This window comes from Oryzias latipes, chromosome 8 (genome assembly GCF_002234675.1).
Source record: "Oryzias latipes chromosome 8, ASM223467v1".
NCBI classification, from domain to species: Eukaryota; Metazoa; Chordata; class Actinopteri; order Beloniformes; family Adrianichthyidae; genus Oryzias; species Oryzias latipes.
Genome location: NC_019866.2, coordinates 6,580,288 through 6,606,183, shown reverse-complemented (window position 1 = coordinate 6,606,183; position 25,896 = coordinate 6,580,288). Strand labels below are relative to the sequence as shown.

Sequence of the window (25,896 nt, the reverse complement as noted above, 5' to 3'; positions counted from 1 at the left end):
GAAGTTTTTAGATTGTATATTGTCGCACCTGCAAGCTTTTTCTAGCTGCATTTTTTTTCATCTTCTCCAAATTCACAGTAATTTGAATAAAATACATGCTCAGAAATGCATTGCATTTTTTAGCTTAATTTTATGTGTCCTCAATCATCAGAAAAATGCCACAAGAAGACATTAAAAACATCAAAAATACCATTTTTATTGGATCTTTAAGTAATTTCTTCTCTCTCTGGACGTACATTCCTGAGACTTTAAAACCCACCTCCAGGAAAAGAAAAAAAAAAGACGATTGCTTTTCCACAGCTCTATCTTTATTTTTAGAGGCTACTGCTGATGAGAGAAAAGAGAGCGAGAGGGTGAGAACAAAACATGAGAATTGGGCAAAGGAGGGATAAGTCAGGGGAGAGGGATGGCAAGGTGTTTCCTCTGTCTTTGAGGAGACTGATCAGGAGAATTGCAGCATGATGAGAGTCCCTCCTCTGTATGAGGCGGTGAGGGAAAGGGGACGAAACCACACCAACCTCTTATTCGATCGGAGAGTATAAAGGGGAGGGGGGAGGCGGCTCCGCTGCTGTATAAAAAGCCAAGCCTGAAAACACGGCACCACAAACTCACCACACACACACACACAAACTCAGTGGCTGCTCTGTATCTCTTACACTCACCCACTCTCATTCTCTCTCTTTCCCTCCTTCTGACTCCATTCCTCTGGGCACTGCACACTTTTTGCTTCTTCTTGCATGTCATACTGTGTTTGTAACTACGGGCTGAGTGTCTCCCTGTGCACGCCTGGGCTTCCTTAAGTCTTTTTGAACGTGTGAGTGACTGCTTGCCTACTTAAGTGTGACTGAGTGGAGCAGTGAGCTGTTTCAAGTGTATGTGGGTCTCTGTCTCACCCTCACACACTTGCAGCTCTTTTTGTAACTTTTCTTGGGATCGCCGGGTCCCTTTCCAAGCTGAAAGGCTCCCCACACCAAGCAGTCACCATTTCTGCCCCCGGGAGACCCACGCTGGCAGCGCAGCCCCTTCCCCGACTCAGCATCGGGAGGAAGACTCTGGTGGCGGCTGCTGTCGGGGTTATGCTGGTCCTGGTGCTGGTGGTGCTCATTCCTGTGCTCGTCAGCTCCGTGGGAACAGATGCCAGCCACTATGAGATGTTGGGCACCTGTCGAATGGTGTGTGACCCTTACTTGAACAAGGGCACTCCAGCCAGCAGCACAAGCTCCACCGGTCTTCAGGCTGAGGCAGAGGCGTTGAGCGACAACAGCAACGTTCTTCCACCGTCCACCTTGCTTCAGGGTCCACAAGGAAAGCCGGGCAGGCCAGGAAAGCCTGGACCCCCGGGGCCGCCAGGAGAACCGGGGCCACCAGGACCAGCTGGGCCTCCAGGTGACAGAGGCGATCAAGGAAGGACTGGAATTTTGGGTCTAGGGGGCAACGGAGCTATCAGCACAGCCACTTACAGCACAATACCTCGGGTGGCCTTCTATGCAGGGCTTAAGAACCCCCATGAAGGCTACGAGATCCTTAAGTTTGATGACGTGGTCACCAACCTTGGCAACAATTATGATGGCATTTCGGGCAAGTTCATCTGCAGCATACCGGGTACATATTTCTTCATCTATCACGTGCTGATGAGAGGAGGAGATGGCACAAGTATGTGGGCAGATCTCTGCAAGAACGGTCAGGTCAGTACACACAAACTCTTTGACGTCTCTTTCATCAACCTTTAACTGTTTTCCCCTTCACACTTCATGACGCCATCCAGCTAAAAAATAAAGAAGTAGATGCTTTAGAACAGAATTTGTAATGAAACAGAGTGACCATGTGAGAAAGTTGCGTGCGCTCCAGAGCGCAGAGCGCTGCAGCTGTGGCAGACGCTGCGCCTGGAGATAAAGACGTGTTGAGTGGCTGCAAGCCGCCTCTGTCCCCGATTGATGCGCGCTGGCGGAGCGGGTTCAGTGCGTGTGCGCTCTGATCCAGGGAGGGCGCACAGACAGCGAAAAGTAGGAAAATATGTATGGCGCTCCATTTGTTTGACTTTCCTTATTTTTTGTTGTAAAGTATAATAAATTGGAAAGCAGATTTTCTATTTTGTGGATTGGAGTGGGAGTCCTGAGAAAGTGGTGCACGACTACACGGTCACAAGCGATTTAAAAATGTAAAAAAAAATTCTATTAAAAAACACTTATCTGAAGTAATTTTAAACCATAATAGGTAATTTTGTCTGAAGCAGTTTTTTAACCACCTATTTATTTTTATTATTAGATATGAATATTAAAACACCGTTAGGAGAAGCGGAGAGATTTTGCCTCAAATTCCAGACTTAACATCCATTCAAATTTGCCTAAACTTGCTGCCTTTATTCAGATATGTTTTAGCAATCAGCTCTGTGATTTATCCCTCTCTTTTTGTGATGCATAGTTTTTATGATCATTTTGCGCCTGGAGGTTCCGGTCTCAACGAGCGTGTTAGTGGTTCAAGCATATAAACATCCATCACCTATTCAGGGAAGATCCGAAAAGATTTTTGGGCTCTTGATAAATCCTTTTTTTGGTAATAGTTTCAAACCCAATTAATACAAAAAAAAAAGATTGACAGACTATTTTTACATGTTTAAAGTAGTATATTTTATTGTAATTATTTAATTCTGGCATATTGTGCCTAATATTTATAAAGTAATTCAAACTTTAATGGTCATTTCTCTACATGTCAATGAATATCAAGATGCTTTATGAGCAAGTTAAAGAAAAGTAAATAAATAAATAAATAAATAGATAAAAATAACAGTTTTGCTATCAGTAACACAAAGAGAATCTATGGATTTGATGATTTGTGACAAGAAACTAATGATAATAACATTTTATTACCCCCCCCCCCCCCTAAAAGTTATAAATGAACTTGAACAAGTAAATATTTTCATAGTAAAGATGCCAAACAATATTTTTAGTGCAAACCAGCACTTTCTCCCAGCTTTCCAAAAGTTCAAATCCTTTTCCTTCCTTCACTCCAACAGAAGAAAGTTGGATGATTCACCTTCCGTTTATGATGCTCACTCAACGCTAATGTTTATGGGTGGTTGTAAAAGCATTGATATATATGGAAGGTGAAAAAGAACATATGTTCCCATAAAGCGCCTTATGTTCCAGCTTCATTGTGCTCTCCAGAGGAGGATGTGGAGGCACTTAAGTTAGACACGCGCAATGTTCATCTCCAGAGACCCATGTAATGTTTACAAAGTGGCAACAACTTCTTTGTCTTCTTGTGTCCTTTAAACAGATTTTGCATAAATGAGCAGTCTCCTTGTGGTGTTTATTAGCCTGTGTGCTTGTTTGATGGCAAAAGCTATACAGCATTAGTTTGTGTAAATGAATGTGGATGGTTATAGATGTTCACTCAGCTTGTGCCTCATCACTGATGAAGAGAGGGGAGTTAAACCAAATCTCCCGAATCCACACTTGTGCTTTACTCAGCTCATTAAAGCAGCAAAAAGCTACACTTTGAGTTGGGACGGTGGAGGCCAGGGAATTACAAACAATACTAGTGTTTTATCATCTTTTGGCCTCAGTGAAGTGCTGTGTTTGCAAAGCAGTATCACCCCCACCATGTGTTCCTCCCACTCCAGAGGTTCTTATTAGGTATGGATAACACCAGGATCTATACTTCTGCATCGTCCCCAGTCTCATCTCTCTTAGCAAAGGCTAAAACCAGATACTACAGTCCCTTTGAAACTTTTTAAAATACCAATAAAAGTGAATTTTCTAATAAACAAGCAAATAAAAGGTATATTTCCCATTTCACATCACTTTTTTTTTTTACCTTTTTATTTTATTTTTTTTAACTTCCTTTCTGTTTTTGCACCCAAAAGTATTCCTACACTTTATTATGAACTTCTTTAGGTACATTACAAGGGAAAATGAGATGAAATAAATTGAAAGTATTTAATTAGAAGCAGAGACAAGGCAAAAAAAAGGTAGTCGTTGTGCCATCTTGTCTATTTATTTGTAATTAAAAGCCTTGAACCAGTTCCAGGGTATGTTTTCTCTTCTCCGTTCCCTTCTTAATATTGTTATTAATCCGCAAAACCGTTTCAGAGTTAATTAAAAGCAATGACTTCAGCGTCAGTCTCTCAAGAGGACCATAGTGAATAATCACTCTGTCTCCTTCTTTAATAAGCTTCAACGTCCTTTGTGCACATGGCTCTTCCCCAGCAATTACCCCTGCAGTCTCCTCCTTACAAACACACACTTTCACACATGCTCAGACACATGCGTGCCCTGTTTGCCACCCCCCGACACCGTGCTTCAACCCACCCCTGAGTGCTGCCCTCCATCTCTCCTCTCTGTGCACCACTGATGCTCTTTTTCTGTCAAGTAAAAGGAAGTTTTCATCTTCATCATCTTTAAAAAAGAAGAAAGAATATAATTGAAACCTTATAGATTATATTTGCGAACGTACAGAGCTATCGGGGTTTTGATGGTCATATCAGGTACACTGCATCCCTATTAGAAAGTTTATTACTTTTTCTTAAAGTTTGGTTTTGAAGGAAGTTATTCTGCCATTTTGCTTCATTAAGTTTACGTTGTTTGTTTTTTGTCTAGACTAATCCTCCTGGGACACATGACGAGAGACTGTAGGCCGGTTATTTACTGCGTCAATGTATTTTTATTTATTTAATTTTGAAAGGTTGATGGTTAAAAAAAAAGATTTGTGTAAAATCACAAAGCTTATTGTTTCTGTCAAATCCTCATTGTTATCTCTGCTCAGAAAGATGATTCCAGGAGATCTCTAGCTTTGGTGCACATTAAAATGACAGTTTACACTGTTGCTGCATATCCAGGTGAAACCCACACTTTCTGTATAGCATCTGGTGACAATCCCAACATTAAACATGGGAGCTGAGCCATCTGGAAAATGTCTGCTCTGTTTTGATTACCGACATAAGATATTATAACAATAAATAGATTTAATTGAATTCAGGGTAACAAATGTTTGGGTTTTAAGATGAAATTACTCGTGATTGATTATTTCCTCACAGCAAACACAGGCTTGGTGGGTTTTAGCATTCTGGTAATGCGCAGACCTTCTACTCTTCATGGTGGTGAAACTTCAGCACTGAAAGGCCTTTGTGCGTTCGCCTGGTGTAACAAAGAGAGTCTGTCTGAAAAAGACAGGCAGGGTTTAAGAAAGCCACCCTCAGTGCCTCGGTCTCCTCGCCGGCAGTATCGATCCTCTTATGTGTGAGAGAAAACGTGTGTGTGCATGTCTCCGACAGAGCCGCTTCCCTCACAGTTCTGTATATCATGGCACTTCTTCTATAATCAGCCTGAGCAGTGGTGGAGGCGGACCTTTGGCCTTGATCTGCTGTGTAATTGGACGCTGGATTTGACACTTTGCCGAGTGGAACATTAGAGGCAGCCTAATTAGGTGCGAGAACTATTAAATGAAGATTGGCCCACGTTGTTAGGAAATACCACACAGATTGGAAATGTCAAGATGACATCGAGCTGCCATCTGCAAGCGCAGCGAAGAAAGTCTATCATTTAGTGGTAAAGCTTCACAACTTGTTTGAACACTGCCCACCACTTGTCGATTTTAATTCAATTACATTTGAAACACAGCGCTGCACATAGGAGTCTCTCCCTTGTTGAAAGTTTTTACAGCTAAGCAATGCAAACACATCGCTTGTTTGCACCATCATAAAATGCTGCTAATGTTCTGCATTCCTTTTATCAAGGGACTATAACATGGGTCCAAAGTAGAAAATGGACCATCTTCTATGAATGGCTGACTGAAACATGCAACTATGTTTACTCACAAGACTTCATTATAATGAGGGCCATTTGGGAGATGGACAAGTGCCTCTGGCCCTCTTTTGCAAACACGTCACTCTCTGCTTCTCCCCACGTCCCTGACATTTAGATGTCCCCTGAATTCAGGCTTCAACTGATACCCACAATTACCTCTTTACAGCAAAGCTGCGATTCACAGTCTGCTTTGTATCGGTGTGTTTAACACTCCCTACGACACTTAAGATAAAAGGTACGACTGGCTGGTAAGCTAGCAGGTTTTGGGACGCACTGGTCTGATAACTTTGGCACCAGACAGTAAATGAATGAAAAGGCAGCAATTGAAAGTGGATATTTTAGAGCAGGGGTCGGGAACCTATGGCTCGCGAGCCATATATGGCTCTTTTGATGGTCACATGTGGCTCGCAGACAAATCTTTAATTATACTTTTTTAATCATTAGTCCAGTCCTTCTCGGGCGCGAAAAAAAAAAAAAAAAAAAAAAAAAAAAAAGAGGCGCGCAATAGTAGCGGTGCTTGGAGAGAAAAATCTGCGCCAGCGCTATCAGTTTACTATTATCTATAATTTCACAGAGTTTGTACCAACTGGAAACCTGTGAATTGCCGTGCCTAAAAGTGCGCGCTCCCGTCTCTGAGAAAGAGCGCGCAGTTGCGGGGACGGGATGTGTGAGGGAGAAAGCAGAGGGGGGGGGGGGGGGGCTGAGGGGGTTGTGGGGACAGGCAGCAGGTGAATCGCGCAGGGATTGTAAAAACGTAAAACCCGCTGCCCGTCAGTCACTGCAGCGTGTGAGTGTATGTTTGGCTCCCCGTCTGCATGTGAGCAGTCTTTCTCACATCTATAGAACATTCAGACCTAAGATCACGTTAAAGTCTCAACGCCTGCGTGAAGCAGAAACTCACCACGGATCAACCAGACTAGACCATCAGCAAAACTACCACGAGAAATACTCATCATTTATCAGCAACAGCATAACCATGTTATTAAAAAGAATCCACAGACTTATTGTACTTTAAAAATGTTGAAATTACATCAAATGCACACATTCATTTGTATATTTAGTTTTAAACATATTGTCGCGGACTGAGTTGGATGGCTGTTGGGCCGCGTTATAAGTTCTGGAGTTCATTGACCGCATCAAGCAGAGATCTGATTGGCTCTCAGTTCTGTCGCTCAGCCTGTTGTTAGGTAGTTTGGACCAATGGGGTTCAGCTATGGGCCGAATAAGGGAAATGGGAGGGCTGGAGCGGGAGCAGGGGAATATAAAGTTGGGAGAAGCGCTCTCTCTCGTCTCGTGTCGACAGGAGAGATTAAGGAGTTGCTGAATTAATTTTACGGCGTTTGTTGTGGTCTACAGTAACCAGAATAAAGAACCTTAAAAGAGGTTAAGTCTCCGTGCCTCAGTGTGGGAAACTCTACATTATTGTATGGCTCTTTCGAAATTACATTTAAAAATATGTGGCGTTTATGGCTCTCTTGGCCAAAAAGGTTCCCGACCCCTGTTTTAGAGATTCCCCTTTGACAGCCCTGTTTGCGTACAAAGATCTTGTTTAATGACACATCATTACCTGTGAACATATTTTTCACATAGTGAATGAGTAAGATAAATGTGAGCATAAGTGGGAGAGTCAGTGTTTTTTTCTTCTTTTTCCCCCCAGATTTCTTAATGTCCCACTGCCATAGTCTTTTAATCTATTCCAAAAGCGTTCCCAGCGGTCTTTTAGTTCTGATTATGCAATTTTTAGCCGAAATCTAAAACTTGTTATCAGTGGCGGAGCTAGAAGATTTTAATTGGGTGGTGGGAGGGGGGCTAGAAGTCTTTGGAAGGGGAAACAGCAAAGTAGAAGGTCATTACAAATAAAAGAATAAAAAAAGATATTTCAAACTATTTTATTGTTTTTATTCATAAGAAAACAGTAGTTCTTTTAGCTGAGGTGCTGTTTCTATTGCTTAACCCTTGTGCTATCCTAGGCACTTTAACGTTGGGAGTTGGGTCATCTAGACCCACTAGACAGTGCTCTGAACCTTTTTTCTTCAATGATTTGTAATCTTCACTGGTGTCCATGGATTACATGAAATCTTTCCGCCTTTATCCACCTTTGTCATGGTAGGGAGAACACGTCAATGTAAGGGTGGGGTCCTGTAAGATAGCACAAAGGTTACAGAAGCTTGATGATTTCTTAACCTCGATACCTGAATGTGTCTCCAATTATGAAATTAATTTTTTTGGTATTCAAGTAAATGCTAAATAAAGTTAAGATAGTAAATTTGACAAAAGCACATAAAATAGAAATAATTGTAGGTTTGTTGCTAATTGGTAAACAAGCAGCATCTACCGTATGATTAAAAAAATTACCTGCTTCCATCTTACATTTATTTCTAGCATTTTCACTCAAATAAACCATAAACTTAAAAAAAAGCACAAACAAAAAGCAGAAAGTGTGCATTGCTTCAGTGTGGGCACAGATGAATGTTGATCTCCACTTTTGAGTCTGGCTCTTCATTGTGAAAATCTTCAGCATTGACGGTCATTTTCCATCCCTGGTCAGTGTCCCTCAGCGTCTGTGTGGACTTCCTGTGCAGGGATGACTTTGGCGGCACTTTAGCGGTTCTTCCTCCCAAACTGCTGTTCAACAAATAAGAGGAGCTGCTGGTTTCCCTCCGGCAGCTTCAGCACTAGTGGGTTGTGGTGTACATGACAGCAACAGTTACCTCACTGTTGCTGATTTCATCACCTAGTTTAGAAAAAAAAAATCAAATTAGAAAAAGAGCAGCATTTTCATCTATTCAATGTGTTTACACAGTTACATATATAAAGATAACAACCAGACTGGTTGAAACTCTGCAAAACATGATTTTGTAATCACCTGCTGCTCTAGGAGGGAATTCATCACAGAGGCACCTGTCCTCACTGTATTCAGGTGGAGCGCTGTGCCACGGTCACATGCTGCTTCCTTTGGAATGAAGCCTTTTTCATTTTTAGAACAGATCTAAAGAACAATAACAAACAGAAATCACATTTATCCCCCCCCCCCCCCCCAATATTACAAAAAGGACTATAAAAACTCTGGAAGAGCAGTTTCTAAAGAAAAGTTGCTTGAGTGCTGAACGCTGTTTAGATAGCTGTGTTGTTTGTGGCCTGCAGTCGTACCAAATCTAAATCATCAAATATCTTTGAGAATATTCATCCTAAGTGCGCTGCTGCTGCTTCGTGGTAGTGAGACAAATAATTATAAGGTCTTTACATAATTTTTTTCTTTGCAAAACTTACCTTAGATTGGAACATTTTTGTAAAATTGTCGGTCAAAAAAAAGGCGTTCCAGCGCAAGATGGACTTTGGGCGGAATGGTGCGTCCTTAAAAAAGAGTCTTTGGTATGTACTAAAATAAATTGACCGGGAGTGGAGGAACACAGATGGTATTTTGGTGTATTTTGAGTGAAACTTGTTTGAGGCAAGAACACCTGTCGGTTTCAAGTTGTCTTTGTCAATGTTGACTCAAAGATTTGGATAGCAAAGCTTTTTGCTGTGGTGGCAACCCCCCCCCCCCCCCCCCCCCTTGCCTCCCTGTAGCTCCGTCCCTGCCAGTGTTGTTTTCTAGGACACAGTTTCTGCAGAGCGGTAGGAGTTCACTAGAGATTTCCCTGTGAGTTGTGGGCAGAACTATTGGCACAGATAAGGCCGCCCCATTTCCCATCCATCCATCCATCTATCCATCTGTCTATCTATCTATGTCCCGCTAGCTTACATCTGCTTACAACCCCAGCCTAACATTATTGGTGCAGCAAAAATGGCGAGCAATATTGGAGCTATCCAGACGTCCAGTTTTGAGCCAGATGTCAGCTCAGACGAGGAAAACAAAGACATACATGGATCTATTGGATGCATCAGAATGGAGTGGAGCAGGGAGCTTGTGGGTCGCATATTGTAGCACTTACATCAGTCCTACGTGCTTTTTCCAACTGCATTTTTCGTCCGCTCCTGCTATACAATTAAGAGTTACTCAGAAGTGGAATTTTAGGACTAATTTTCTTTAGATATATGTCCCTTACCATGAGAAAAATGCCAAAGGAGCATGTTAAAAGCAATTTTCATTGGAGCAAATCAACAAAAAGTTTGGATTTTTCACCAGAAGTGTTTGTGAACACAAACACCAAGAAATAAATCGATTAACTAAACCCACACAGAGAACAGGAGTGAGGAGAAAGGCCAAATTGTATGTCAAAGAATTGATATTTTATCTGCTGAGTTTGTTAAATTGTTTACTCGATGTATAAAATAAGACCTTGGACTCCATTTTACTTCAGTTTCCCATCAAATTTAAAAATATTCGGAGGCTATTGCTGCAAAGTTGTGTTTGTGTAAAGTGAGCAGGTACAGAAAAGAACAGCTGGTGGAATTAATTCAAAAGACCTTTTTCTAGTCTTGTCTGACAGATGGCAAGTCTCCTGTTACCATTTCATTTCTCTTAACGCGTTTTCGCTTAGGATCTTCCGACAAATGAACCTGAACACATGCTGCTGTGTGTCGCTGAAATTCTCCAGGAACTCATCACAGTTTTCCGTTTTTGATCATTTCAAATGAATTTAAACCTCTTGTGTATGAGAGTGCACCAAAATCGCTTTGACAAGGCGGCCTGTCTTCGTGGGATTTTCTGCACGTGTGCATCTGGTTGTTGGAAAAGGCTAAATTCCGGCTCAAGGGTTGGGGAACTATCTAAGCTACCATTAAGCATGCGGTTCACGGCTGGAACGTTCAAACACAATTAGACAACAGAATGCTTTGATTTAAAAAAGAGCCAAAAGAGTAATTGATCTAAACAGGAGGGGGGGGCTCAACAACAAGTCAACAAATCCCGTTGAGAAGCCAGAAGACGTGTCCTTGTCAGTGAGACAAAGCTTTTTGGAAGCAAACTGCTCCTGCGAGACGTTTTAGACCCCTCTTGCAACTGACAAAGCCCATAAACTAAAGATTTCCATCAGAAGAATTTTACAATTTGTGCTGTGATCTAAAATTATTTTTTAAAAGATAGGAATAAGGATGACTGACAGTCTCTTGCGACGGGATTTTATCTTCGCCACCTAATCTTTACCTAAATTACTAATTTTTTTCATTAAGTCTTTACATGTATAAAAAATAAAAAGTAAAACATTTCAAATCAGGAAGATTTAGTGCAATGCTTGGGAGTGAAAGAGGCTGCAGGAGATAAAACAAAGGGATATTTAGAGGATAAGATCGATATCAGATCAACGTGAAAATGTTCCTTGAGTCCGATTACAGAGAAGCAGGAATAGATAATCTTTAAATGGATTGGTGTTGTTAAAGTGTTTTCATTAAACATGAGATATATAGGATGGAGAATGGTGTGTGCGGTGCCTCCAAGGAACAGATGGTTAATAGGCAGAGATGTTTGGAGCTTTAGAAGCACTTTGGGCATCCGTCAAAGAGTGTTCTGTGAATGTACAGCCTTGATGAACCTCCCATGTTTTTCGTAATCAAGACATTTACCCTTAACAACGGTTCCACAGTGCACAAGTTAGGCAAAGTTCTGAGAGTTTGCACTTTGTTGGCATGCATTATCTGTTAAGTCTAAGAGCAGCCTTGAATCTTCTGTCTTTACTCAGAGAATTATTCAATCAAAGCCATCGCATTGACGATATGACGGATGCGTACATGCACGAGCAGCCACAAGGAAGACAACATCGCTGACACCTCATTTACCATCGCTGGAGCAGGCGCCTCCGGCTTCACGCTTGTTTGTTCTGTCAAAGTTCCTCTACATATTCTGTCTCAAGGTCACGCACTGCCAGTTAGCTGTTTGTCCCGCTCATATCTGGCTACACATCTGCAATTCTCTGCATTTGAACCTCTGGCATGTATCCATAACAAGTTCAGTGTGTGCACGGGAGGAGAAAAATGCAAAGAACATAATAGCCTTGGTTTAGTTTCCACCATCATTTTTTAAATAAGAGATTATGCAAAGAAATGGAGACTGAAATTAAGATGATTGTCTAAAAAAAGGCTTTTAGTGAAAAATATAATCAAACAAAAGTGTTTGAGAAGAACAAGAAGGATTGGATGTTGGTTTCACTAAGGCTGTCCTTACCTAAAGAAAAATATCATTACTTTGCCCCTTTCCACAGCAAAATAAAACATTTGAAAAAGTGATAAAGCATCTAAAAATCCCAAATTCTACTTACACTTGACGATGTGACACATCACTGACATTGCCAGAGGTTCCTTGGTTCTGTGTGCCTACTTGCAAAGCAAATATTTTGATAAAGTTTCATTAAAATCCCAACTGACAAATCCTCTGGAGCCATCATCACCTGCTCTCGTGCAGCCGAAGGCACTAACCCTTTAATAAGATGGTGTTGACTTTGCACGCTCACGGCATATCACATCATATTAATTTCATCGGACGCTGGGATCGCAGAATCAGAGCAAGAGGCTTTGTTTGCACATTGATATGAGCTGTGCTAGATTTAATCATGTGAATAAACAATATAAAAAAACTACAATATTCTATATATCAACTCTGTATCTTAAACCCGTTGAATTTTCCTTCCACATTCACCTTTAAAGTGCTTCCAGATGTCACAGTGACATTTGAAATCATGCTTCAGGTCATGCTCTTGAAAAGTTTAAGGGAACCTTTTATGTGACAGGTTCTCCACCCCATCAGACTCATTTGTTGAGCAGAAAGTGCAAACTCAACAGTTAAAAAAAAAGTGTTAATATGCATCATATTTCTTCAACTAGTTCCTAAAGGACATTTTTAACAGCCAAATGATGACTAATTTGGTAATTTTGTCATCTCTGTTTCGGTCTTATCCTTACCAGCATTAAGGCCACGGGTGCTGCAAAATTTTTGTAAATGATACATCTGGGCTACAAGTAGATTAGACCATTGACTCTATAAGGGAGCTGGTTGAAGTGAGTGTGATGTCACCCATAAAAAAATGAAATAAAGTCAATTCTTTTGACTATTTTTTTGCAAAACGTATATCTGAAATTGTCGGCAAGCATAGATTGGTCTGAATCGGTCTATGTCAGCATTTCTATGAAAACTTCTCCTAGCCAATTAGAAGTCTGCTTGTTGGAAGCCACACCCCTGAGACTTCAAAGTAGGCTCGAAAGAATCGATCAAATGTTTTGAACCTTTGACGTGAGGTTTGAAACATTTGTTTTTGAGGCACCTGATTGGCCAGCTCATACATTCACATAAACCTTTGAACACCAGAGCCTTAGCTCTAGTGTTTACATTCTTTCAACTACAGTAACTCTTCAGCCATTTACTCAGAGCAATTCCATATGCAACCCTTTATAGTGAAGTTCTTCCGTAATCAATGTTCATTTAGCCGATTCTGTCACAGAGAACAGCGGCTTTGTGCCATTATGCAAGACTTTATGTGAATTAATGCCTTTCAGTGCACGTTCAATATGAAAGGCCGCTTTTCTGCGCATCAGAATCAGCTGATTCTCGTTGACTGCGTAAACGGTTGCGGTATATCAAAGAGCGTGTGTTATTTAGATGTCCCTGGTGACATCGCTGGTGATAAAGGGTTAAACAACTTGCACTACAGAAAAAAAAATGTGAAAAAAAATTAGGCTTAGCAAGAATGTTTACTGGATGCCAAATTGTCAAAAGACATTATCCTGACAAATATATTGACTGAGTATTTGATGTTTATTTCTCAATAGAAGTCTATGGAATTTTGGCTTCTGGGATCCAGTGGGGACTTGTTAATTGGAATTCGGGGGGGCTCGCTCAGTCCAGTTCTTATATATAATCAATGGGTCAGACTAGAAAATGACAATGAAGCCATTCTGCTTAATCTTATGAGCATCACATCGGTGGTAAAGCTCACATCTAACCACAATCCAAATGCAGCTATTTCAAGAATCTGTAATAACTCCTGTAAAAACGCAAAACAGTTTTTGAGCTCAAAGTTAGTCTTTTTTATCAGTACTTTTTGAGGAACTCAGATGTTAAAAGAGAGAAAATCAATCATCTTAATTTGGCCAAAAAACAACATCAATTTTTAACCATAACGTAACCACGCATCAAGTGCAGAAGTGTTTTCACAAATGGAAGCTAAAGCGTAGACTCAGCCAATCACGTAACGCAGCTGTTGTCTTTTTGACTATACCTGAGAAGAGCTTTTGCTCTGAGCACTCAGAGGAATTCCTGCACGGGGTTTGATGTATGGCTTCTTCCTTGAGTAATACTATTTCAGATTACAATTCTCAATGCAGCTGCACACCGTGCTGAGTGGGAATGGTTTTCCAAGGTACTCCAGAGCCTATGTGGTTATATTGATCATGGTGGCATGACAGTTTTTCATGCAATGCTGCCTAAGGGGCCTAAAAGTCATGTGACTCCAGTAGTGGTTCCTGCTGTTGACCATTGAGCTTCCCCCAGATTCCCCAAATCCCTTCAGTTTTATTGATTTTTAAGTTGGTGCTCTTAATTTAATTATATTATTTTATGTTCATGATTTTCTTATGAGACTAAACAAAAAAAAATTTATTAGATATAAGTCATACTATAAATAGTATTCTTGTAAGATTACAGTTAATAAACTAAACTAAATTTGATTTGATAATCTTTATCCCCTGTTCTTTAGTCTAAACAAGTGACAATGTTTACTACAAGAAATGTATCGGACAATATGCAGTTTTTAAAATTTATATTATTTGCCACTAAAATTTTGCAAATACTTTGCAAATAAATTCTGTTTCTCTTTTTTTTCTCCCTAAATTAACTATATTTATCTTTTGAAGTTTAAAGAGGACTCAACCTTGTCCGGATCTGCACCTGGGCCTAATTCAATAAAATGAAGCAGCTTTAAAAAAATATGTTGGCAAAAATTTCCAAAAGAAATGACCATCATTTAATATATTTTACCCCACATGAAATAAAAATAATCATACTGAAAAAAACAGTCCTTGTGCCTAAAGGACAACTTCAAGGATTTAAAAAAAAGTTCAGAAATCTTTACAGATCAGAGTCTCACAGTTGAAGAATATTCTGGCATCAAAGCATGTTTAATGCAGAGATAATGCACCAGCAAATGTAAGGCTGAGTGCAGCTTCAGAGGAAATTATTGATACAATTAGTAAAGAATGATATGAAAAATAACTTTTTTTAATTAATTCTACAAGAGTTTTAGGTCCTTAACCGCTTTAGATTTGCTATTTTAATGACATTTCTGCACAAACACTGCAGTTTACTGATTAAGCTAGAATAATTTTAAACCTCCAACACAGAAAAAGCGTTCTAGAAAAAGTTTGTCTCATGATCAAACAAAACTATTAAGCAATAATTACAGAAATATACAGTGGATTTGATCAAATATCTGCATCTCTGGCAGCAGCTCTTTTTACTTTCATGATCGTCTCTGTGGTGTGTTCTCTTTTGCAAAAAAGAATTAATTAAAAGGCGTTTTTATGATAAAGCTGTTCCAGCCAGTTAACACCCACTAAAGGCCCCCCCTGATTTAAAGCTTAAAGAACCATTTCCATAATGAGCCAGACACAAACTTCTAAAATGCATGTAAACTATCGATTCTGGTTCAACCTTACTGATCAAACTAAATAACTAATAGGCCTATTTGACCAGTGGCATCTTTCAAAAATGAACAATGCTTTTTCTTTCCACTTCTCTGGGGAAAATAATGATTTTTTACTTCGATTGTACTCAGTTCAGGTTGCAAATGATGTCACTGTAAGTAATGGTTCAGTAGCATATAGCTTCAGTGGACAATAAGCAGAGTCACTTTTAAACTTTTTTTTTTCTGTGTACAGTCTAGTTTAAAGGAGCAAAAGCATTTCTAGCTGATATTTCTATGATAAAAAATTTTTAATAGCACCAAACGTTGACCTACCTGCAAAGCTGCAACATACTGGAAAAACGTTTGTAGCAGAAATGCCTTAAAATATCACTGCACATTCCCACAAAAAAGCAACTAGTAGAATTCAGCAGGGCAAACGTGTACCTAGAGTACTTATACTGAGTTTTATGAAAGTACTTCTTCTGTGTTGCTTGTTGAAAGTACCCATTTGGAGAAAACAAGCAGTAAAAATGAAGTGGTTATTTATCCATGAACCATTTGCACTCAATTGCCACTGACAGAGTATGACAAATAGAAATTAGTTGAGACTAATGATGCTTTACTGGGGCTGTGCCGCTGTCAAATCTACTTTCTGCTTCTTTCAGCACCTCATTTGCTTTTAGTCGGAGATGTCATGGATTTTCAGCTATAAATGCAAACTTTCCTGAAGAATTATCCATAGAATACAAAAAAAACTGGAACTCCTTAAACTTTGTTGAAAGAGCATGCCTTCATGCATCGCTGCATATTTCAGAAAAAAAACCTTTGTTGTTTTAGAACATCTTTGAGTTTCTTCTTCAGCTCTGTTCTTCAAAATGATCAACTTTTTATATTTTCCTACAAAAATGAGAAAAACAATGACACGGCATTGAAATGTCATTTCCAGATAGCATTTGTAGCAGCTGTCATTTCTGCAATATGTCATCTTTGTTCATTTAAAAAGCTGGTGTTTTTTCCACCAAAGAGAGACATCTTGTTGATTAAGTTGAGATCTTAATTACTGAGAAAAGATTAAGAGACAGCACCAGACACTTTGCAGTGAGAGCAAAGCTTCAAGCTTCCAATACAGTCAGGAACAAGACATAATTGTGATTTAAAAACAGTCATTTCTGTAACTCCTTTTGTTCTCGTTGAAGCTAGTTTGTTCGGTTGAGATAAAAGATTTTTAAAAGGAACAATTTCAATTAAAGCCGCAAGCGGCGTTGTATGGCCCGCAGACGCAACCCGCCTTCCACGCTCAATTCTACGCACCACCGCCTCCCTCACCACCCTCACTGCCCACTTTTGATAAAGGCTAGACAAAACAGAATTTGCTAATTATGCTAACTATGCTAGCTATGCTGATTTGGCTAAAAGTGCTAGCATAGCGATCAGCATCATTAACTGACTCAGAAAAACACATTACCAAAAATGCTAATTATGCTAACTATGCTAGCTATGCTAATGTGGCTAAAAGTGCTAGCATAGCGATCAGCATCATCAAGTAACTCAGAAAAACACATTACCTGAAATGCTAATTATGGTAACTATGCTAGCTATGCTAATGTGGCTAAAAGTGCTAGCATAGCGATCAGCATCATTAACTGACTCAGAAAAACACATTACCTAAAATGCTAATTATGCTAACTATGCTAGCTATGCTAACATGGCTAGAAGTGCTAGCATAGCGATCAGCATTATCAACTGACAACGAAAAACACATTCCTCTATTGGTGAGAGTTATATGTCATAAGTTGCTAAAAAAACCACTTTTTCCAAAATGGCGGCTTTTCTGTTGATTTTATCTCCATAGCAACGATTTTATGTTTTGGTCCCCTCGGGAGGACGAACAGATTGACGTCAGTTTCGGACAAATCGGTAAAAGTAAACTTTTTGTTGTCCTTAGCAACAGTGGTTTTATGCTAACCACGCCCACATTTCTTATATGTCCATATCCAGTGTTTTTCAATGTATTCAGTTTCAGGCATTATTGCATGCATTCAAATTTCACAGTAGTCCTTTGAAAAACATAGGAGTTATAACAGTGCGCCACTTTGCTAGCTCTCCACGCGCACGCAGTTTAAAATCTACAACTTCTAATTCCAACATTTTTTCCACAGTAGCTTGCCATTGATGCCCAAAAAGTTTCGAGACGATCGCTGAAAATTCCAACGACAAGTTTACGTTTGAATCTGGTCGTAAAGGTGTTTTTTATGGAAAATTCAAGATGGCCGCCTTTTCCCGAGGTCAAAGGTCGACGAAACTCCAGAGGTAATTGTAAACTTACGCTAGGGACATGCGCGTCAAATTTCGTGAAAATCGCTCGAAAAAAAGTTCATTTTTCCATATTGTGTAAAAACGCGAATAACTCAAAATGGCAGATTTTGGCACAAAATGGCCGCCAAACCGTAGGTCGTGTCGCCATCACGTAATGATTTCAAAACTTTCTTTGGATATACCCGACAAAGTTATCTGGGTTTCGTTAGCCGATTCTTTAAAAAAAAATCCGAAAATTTTTTTTTTGCAGAGTCAGCACTTTTTTTGCGATCGTTTTTTGTTTACCACGGCCACATTCCTTTATCGATTTTGTCGTATATGACATCGTTTTGTTCAGAGTGGGTCAAGGAATCGCATATTTCAGTTTCAGGCTATTCCGATAAAATATGTGCGAGCTAGCTAAAATGGCGACGGTTGCGAATTCGCCACGCGCACGTGTTTCAAATTCTACAACTTCTAATTCCAACATTTTGTCCACAGTAGCTTGCCATTGATGCCCGAGAAGTTTCAAAAAGATCGAAAAAAATCCCTAGGACGAGTTTTCGTTTGTATCTGTTACTAAAGGTGCTTTTTTTTGAAAATCCAAGATGGCCGCCCCTTGCCAAGGTCAAAGGTCAACGAAACTTCTTTGGCAGTTGTAGAATCGTGTTTTTGGCATGTGTATGCAATTTCGTGAAAATCGCTTGAACAAAAGTGTCGTTTTCCCATATTGTGAAAAAACACGAAAATCGCCATTTCTCTGAGTTCGCCACAAAATGGCCGCCAAGCCGTAAGTCGTGTGGCCATCCCATAATGATTTCATAACTTCTTTGGGATATCTCCAACACGCGTGTTTTGGTTTTGTAACTGTATTTCAAAATATTTTTTTTTGGCCCCATAAGCGATTTTCGGCCCATTCATTTTTTTTACGGGAACGCTCGCCGTGATGTCATCGTCGTGGGGGGGGTGACGTTCTCTTTGCCGAAAATTCATTTTCAATTTATCCTAGATGTGTGCCAATTTTGGTGAGTTTTCGGGTATGTGGCGGGGGTCAAATTTGACCTCAACGGATCCGTTAGAAAGAAGAAAAATAATTAAAGCCGCAAGCGGCGTTGTATGGCCCGCAGACGCAACCCGCCTTCCACGCCCAACGCTACGCACCACCGCTGACCTCACCGCCCTCACAGCCCGCAAATTAAAAGCTAGTCAAGGCTGGATTTGCTAATTATGCTAACTATGCTAATGTGGCTAAAAGTGCTAGCATAGCGATCAGCATCATCAACTGACTAAGAAAAACACATTACCTAAAATGCTAATTATGCTAACTATGCTAGCTATGCTAATGTGGCTAAAAGTGCTAGCATAGCGATCAGCATTATCAACTGACTCAGAAAAACACATTACCTGAAATGCTAATTATGCTAACTATGCTAGCTATGCTAATGTGGCTAAAAGTGCTAGCGTAGCGATCAGCATCATCAACTGACTCAGAAAAACACATTAACTTAAATGCTAATTATGCTAACTATGCAAGTTATGCTAACATAGCTAAAAGTGCTAGCATAGCGATCAGCATCATCAACTGACTCAGAAAAACACATTCCTCCATTGCTGAGAGCTATATGTCATAAGTTGATAAAAAAACCCACTTTTTCCAAAATGGCGGCTTTTCTGTTGATTTTATCTCCATAGCAACCATTTTGTGTTTTGGTCCCCTTGAGAGGACGAACAGATTGACGTCAGTTTCGGACAAATCGGTAAAAGTAAAATTTTTGTTGTCCTTAGCAACAGGGGTTTTATGCTAACCACGCCCACATTCCTTATATGTCCATATCCAGTGTTTTTCAATGTATTCAGTTTCAGGCATTTATGCATGCATTCAATTTTCACTGTATTGTATTGAAATGCATGGGAGTTATAACAGTGCGCCACTTTGCTAGCTCGCCACGCGCACGGCGTTCAAAATCTACAACTTCTAATTCCAACATTTTTTCCACAGTAGCTTGCCATTGATGCCCAAAAAGTGTCGAGACAATCGATGAAAATTCCAACGACAAGTTTACGTTTGAATCTGGTGGTAAAGGTGTTTTTTATAGAAAATTCAAGATGGCCGCCTTTTCCCGAGGTCAAAGGTCGACGAAACTCCAGAGGTGATTGTAGACTTACGCTAGGGACATGCGCGTCAAATTTCGTGAAAATCGCTCGAAAAAAAGTTCATTTTTCCATATTGTGTAAAAACGCGAAAAACTCAAAACGGCAGATTTTGGCACAAAATGGCTGCCAAACTGTAGGTCGGGTCGCCATCACGTAATGATTTCAAAACTTTATTTGGATATACCCGACAGAGTTATCTGGGTTTCGTTAGCCGATTCTTAAAAATAAAATCCGAAATTTTTTTTTTTTGCCGAGTCAGCACTTTTTTTTGCGACGGTTTTTTGTTTACCACGGCCACATTCCTTTCTCGATTTTGTCGTATGTGACATCGTTTTGTTCAGAGTGGGCCAGGGTATCGCGTATTTCAGTTTCAGGCTATTCCGATAAAATATGTGCGAGCTAGCTAAAATGGCGACGGTTGCGAATTCGCCACGCGCACGCCTTTCAAATTCTACAACTTCTAATTCCAACATTTTGTCCACAGTAGCTTGCCATTGATGCCCGAGAAGTTTCAAAAAGATCGATAAAAATCCCTAGGACGAGTTTTCGTTTGTATACGTTACTAAAGGTGCTTTTTTAAGAAAATTCAAGATGGCCGCCCCTTCCCAAGGTCAAAGGTCAACGAAACTTCTTTGGTTATTGTAGAATCAGGGTCTTGGCATATGTGTGCAATTTCGTGAAAATCGCTTAAACAAAAGTGTCGTTTTCCCATATTGTCAAAAAACACGAAAATCGCCATTTCTCTGAGTTCGCCACAAAATGGCCGCCAAGCCGTAGGTCGTGTGGCCATCCCATAATGATTTCATAACTTCTCTGGGATATATCCAACCCGCGTGTTTTGGTTTCGTAACTGTATTTCAAAATATTTTTTTTTGGCCCCATAAGCGATTTTCGGCCCATTCATTTTTTTTACGGGAACGCTCGCCGTGATGTCATCGTTGTGGGGGAGGTGACGTTCTCTTTGCCGAAAATTCATTTTTAATTTATCCCAGGTGTGTGCCAATTTTGGTGAGTTTTCGGGTATGTGGCGGGGGTCAAATTTGAGCTCAAAGGCGCGATAAGAAAGCGGAATAATAATTAAAGCCGCAAGCGGCGTTGTATGGCCCGCAGACGCAACCCGCCATCACGGCCAACTCTACGCATCACCGCCGTCCTCACCTACCTCACCGCCCACAAATGAAAAGCTAGTCAAGGCTGGATTTGCTAATTATGCTAACTATGCTAGCTATGCTAATGTGGCTAAAAGTGCTAGCATAGCGATCAGGATCATCAACTGACTCAGAAAAACACATTACCTAAAATGCTAATTATGCTAACTGTGCTAGCTATGCTAATGTGGTTAAAAGTGCTAGCATAGCGATCAGCATCATCAACTGACTCAGAAATACACATTACCTAAAATGCTAATTATGCTAACTATGCTAGCTATGCTAATGTGGCTAAAAGTGCTAGCATAGCGATCAGCATCATCAACTGACTCAGAAAAACACATTACCTAAAATGCTAATCATGCTAACTATGCTAGTTATGCTAACATAGCTAAAAGTGCTAGCATAGCGATTAGCATCATCAACTGACTCAGAAAAACACATTTCCCAAAATGCTAATTATGCTAACTATGCTAGCTATGCTAATGTGGCTAAAAGTGCTAGCATAGCGATCAGCATCATCAACTGACTCAGAAAAACACATTATCTAAAATGCTAATTATGCTAACTATGCTAGCTATGCTAATGTAGCTAAAAGTGCTAGCATAGCGATCAGCATAATCAACTGACTCAGAAAAACACATTACTTAAAATGATAATTATGCTAACTATGCTAGCTTTGCTAATGTGGCTAAAAGTGCTAGCATAGCGATCAGCATCATCAACTGACTCAGAAAAACACATTTCTCCATTGGTGAGAGCTATACGTCATAAGTTAGTAAAAAAAACCCACTTTTTTCAAAATGGCGGCTTTTCTGTTGATTTTATCTCCATAGCAACCATTTTATGTTTTGGTCCCCTCGGGAGGACGAACAGATTGACGTCAGTTTCGGACAAATCGGTAAAAGTAAACCCTTTGTCGTCCTTAGCAACAGTGGTTTTATGCTAACCACGCCCACATTCCTTATATGTCCATATCCAGTGTTTTTCAATGTAATCTGTTTCAGGTATAAATGCATGCATTCAATTTTCACTCTATTGTATTGAAAGGCATGGGAGTTATAACAGTGCGCCACTTTGCTAGCATGCCACGCACACGCCGTTCAAAATCTACAACTTCTAATTCCAACATTTTTTCCACAGTGGCTTGCCATTGATGCCTAAAAAGTTTCGAGACGATCGATAAAAATTCAAACGACAAGTTTACGTTTGAATCCAGGGGTAAAGGTGTTTTTTATAGAAAATTCAAGATGGCCGCCTTTTCCCGAGGTCAAAGGTCGACGAAACTCCAGAGGTAATTGTAGACTTATGCTACGGACATGGGAGTCAAATTTCGTGAAAATCGCTCGAAAAAAAGTTCCTTTTTCAATATTATGTAAAAACGCGAAAAACTCAAAATGGCAGATTTTGGCACAAAATGGCCGCCAAACCGTAGGTCGTGTCGCCATCACGTAATGATTTCAAAACTTTCTTTGGATATACCCGACAAAGTTATCTGGGTTTCGCTAGCCGATTCTTTAAAAAAAAATCCGAAATTTTTTTTTTTTAGCCGAGTCAGCACTTTTTTTTGCGATCGTTTTTTGTTTACCACGGCCACATTCCTTTATGGATTTTGTCGTATGTGACCTCGTTTTGTTCAGTGTGGGCCAGGGTATCGCATATTTCAGTTTCAGGCTATTCCGATAAAATATGTGCGAGCTAGCTTAAATGGCGACGGTTGCGAATTCGCCACGCGCACGCGTTTCAAATTCTACAACTTCTAATTCCAACATTTTGTTCCCAGTAGCTTGCCATTGATGCCCGAGAAGTTTCAAAAAGATTGATAAAAATCCCTAGGACGAGTTTTCGTTTGTATCCGTTACTAAAGGTGCTTTTTTATGAAAATTCAAGATGGCCGCCCCTTCCCAAGGTCAAAGGTCAACGAAACTTCTTTGGTAGTTGTAGAATCGTGCTAGTGGCATGTGTGTGCAATTTCGTGAAAATCGCTCAAACAAAAGTATCGTTTTCCCATATTGTCAAAAAATACGAAAATCGCCAATTCTCTGTGTTCGCCACAAAATGGCCGCCAAGCCGTAGGTCGTGTGGCCATCCCATAATGATTTCATAACTTCTTTGGGATATATCCAACACACGTGTTTTGGTTTCGAAACTGTATTTCAAAATATTTTTTTTTGGCCCCATAAGCGATTTTCGGCCCATTCATTTTTTTGACGGGAACGCTCGCCGTGATGTCATCGTCGTGGGGGGGTTGACGTTCTCTTTGCCGAAAATTCATTTTCAATTTATCCTAGGTGTGTGCCAATTTTGGTGAGTTTTCGGGTATGTGGCGGGGGTCAAAATTAAGCTCAAAGACGCCGTTAGTGTGCAAGAAGAATAATAATAATAATAATGAAACGAAGCAGAAACAATATAGAAGTTTTTGCAGTCAGGTGGCCTATGTATTTCAATGCGGCCTGTCTTTTACTATAGGCTGGGCATGTCTTTTTGGCTTTAAACCCGTTCTTTGAGGGCTTTTTGGGGCTTTTTTGTGTTTTTGTCGTCATTTTTGCGACTACAAATTTGTCGTTTGTGTGGGGGTGTTGTGCGTGTGTGTGTGTATTTTTGTTGCGTTACACAATTGTCGTCTCGTTGTGTGCTTTGGGCGACTTTTGACCCCATTTTTTGGCGTTTTGACGCGTTTTTTTGACGTTTTGGACTTTTTGAGTGTTCGACCCTCGTACCAGTTACAATATGGTCCTTGCAGTCTATGACTGCTGCGGGCCATAATTATTTTGGTGTTTGTTTTGCCTCTCTGAAATTGACTCATGATAATAAACATAAAAACTCCAACTTTACTTTTATTTTTACAACGTTTGTTTATTTTTTATCAATGTTTGACAAAGACATATGTTTTTCCTACTTTTATATCTATTTTATATTTAATTATATGTCTTTAATTTTATGTGGAAGACGTCAAAAAACTGTGTTGCTATATCGCCCTGTAAAATACTTAGTCTTTGCGTTAATTAAATACTATATCAATTATTTTGATATAGTATTATAGTACTTTTTTTTTTATTAAAGACGAATAAAGTCCATCCATACAACTGGATTTATGTGCATTAAGCACATTCTTTTATGCAAATTCCATTGGTACATTACCATTTTATTTCTATATTTATCTTTTAATCAAGCCCTTGTAATTAAAAAATGACATAACTACCTTACAGACAATATATAAACTTATGTAACATTAAGTATATATATATATATATATATATATATATATATATATATATATATATATATATATATTGTCCAGTCTATCTTTCTCTTCTCTTCCTTACGGCTTTGCCCTTTAGGGGTCGCCACAACGGACCAGTCTTTTTTTCTTCTTAATCAACTATAAATTCAATTCCCAGAGCCAACCCCTTCCCATTTGGTATTATTAAAAAACAAACAAATATCTTCTAATACAAAAGCAACTAATTCAGTAGTATGCAGATGTTTAGAAATATCAACCACAGAGTATACATTTTCATAGCTAGTAGTGAGGGGGTATATTTGCAAAAGTGAAAATAAACTTAGAATAAAGCAATTATATAATGTCTTATACCCCCCCCCCCCCAAAAAAAAAACAAAAACAAAAAAAAAAACACTTATTCCCATGTATGTTCATCCCTTTCTGTTCCCACAGGTTCGTGCTAGCGCCATCGCCCAAGACGCTGACCAGAATTATGACTACGCTTCCAACAGCGTTATCCTCCATCTGGATGCAGGAGATGAGGTTTACATCAAACTTGACGGAGGCAAAGCCCATGGTGGCAACAACAACAAGTACAGCACATTTTCTGGCTTCATCCTCTACGCAGACTGAAAAAAAGACAGACGCCAGGATTGATGGACAGGAAATGACTCAAAGAAGTTGTATAACGGGGGAGAGGTGTGCGTGTGCGTGAGTGCGTGTTTGTGTGTGTGATAAAAGACGGAATGCTTTCTAGTTTTCCTAATTCTCTCCATCATCACAGACACGTCTGCTTCATATCCATCCGCCAAAACATTCAGGTTCTGCAGCCAAGCCTGAGCGTAAAGCTCCTGAGGACACAGTGAGATGGGCTGGCGGGTGACGTGGGTGGAGTGGGAAGTAAGATGGGCTGGATTTTTCTGCACCCTGTGCTCTCCACGCCACAGCCCTGACATCTCAAAAGGCTCTTCATTTTCAGTGTCTCTCCTCTGTAGCCCTGCAACATTGCACAGAAGCATCAACACACATGAAAAAACCCTGCAAAAGTGGATTATCTCCCTCATCTTCTGCGTACAGTGCAGTCTGCTGCACCGTCAGCGGACTTGAACAACTGGCAATTGTAGTGTTGTTGCGTGCAAATTTAGATTGTGTTTTTATTTTGTAGACATAAATGCTATTCTACACAAAAGTTTAATAACAATATATTTGTCCCTTGTGAAGATATACTGTTTGAATGAATGTTATTTGTGATGCAACTCATAAATCTAACAGCTGGAGAAGAAATATTTAAATCAAGACTTTCAGTATTTTATGGTAGCGAGTGCTTTTTCTTTGTCCGTGGATACGAAAAGGTAACATCATATTATCCATGCGAGGAATAAACAATTTTCCACACTTCTGATATATCTGGAAAGAAAAAAAAAAAACATCCCACAGATGATACCTTTACCACACACCATTTCGCATTTTTTTCTTTGCTCTTTTTTTGTAATTAAAGCCCCACTCCAATTCTCTTTTGATCTATTTTCAAAGAGTTCCCGGTGGTCTTTTAATTAGGATTATGCCCTTTTTTGCCAAAATAAGAAAAACAACCTGTTGTTTTTTAGGATTTAATTTTTGCAGAGTTCATTATAAATTCGCGTCTGAGTTGTGGTCAAGACTGTTGGAGCGTAGTTACCCTGCCAACACTTCCCATCATCTCCTTTCTCTTCCACTAG

At 39.8% G+C, this 25,896-nt stretch overlaps 1 protein-coding gene across 1 annotated transcript; it reads left to right on the top strand.

Annotated features, from left to right (window-relative positions):
- The first annotated feature begins 1,076 nt into the window (after positions 1-1,076).
- LOC110015465 (C1q-related factor) lies at positions 1,077-25,654 on the top strand. Its single transcript, XM_023957430.1, has 2 exons — positions 1,077-1,685; positions 24,632-25,654. Exons 1-2 carry the CDS (start codon positions 1,077-1,079, stop codon positions 24,809-24,811), a joined length of 789 nt encoding a protein of 262 aa, XP_023813198.1. The 3' UTR covers positions 24,812-25,654.
- The last annotated feature ends 242 nt before the right edge of the window (positions 25,655-25,896 follow it).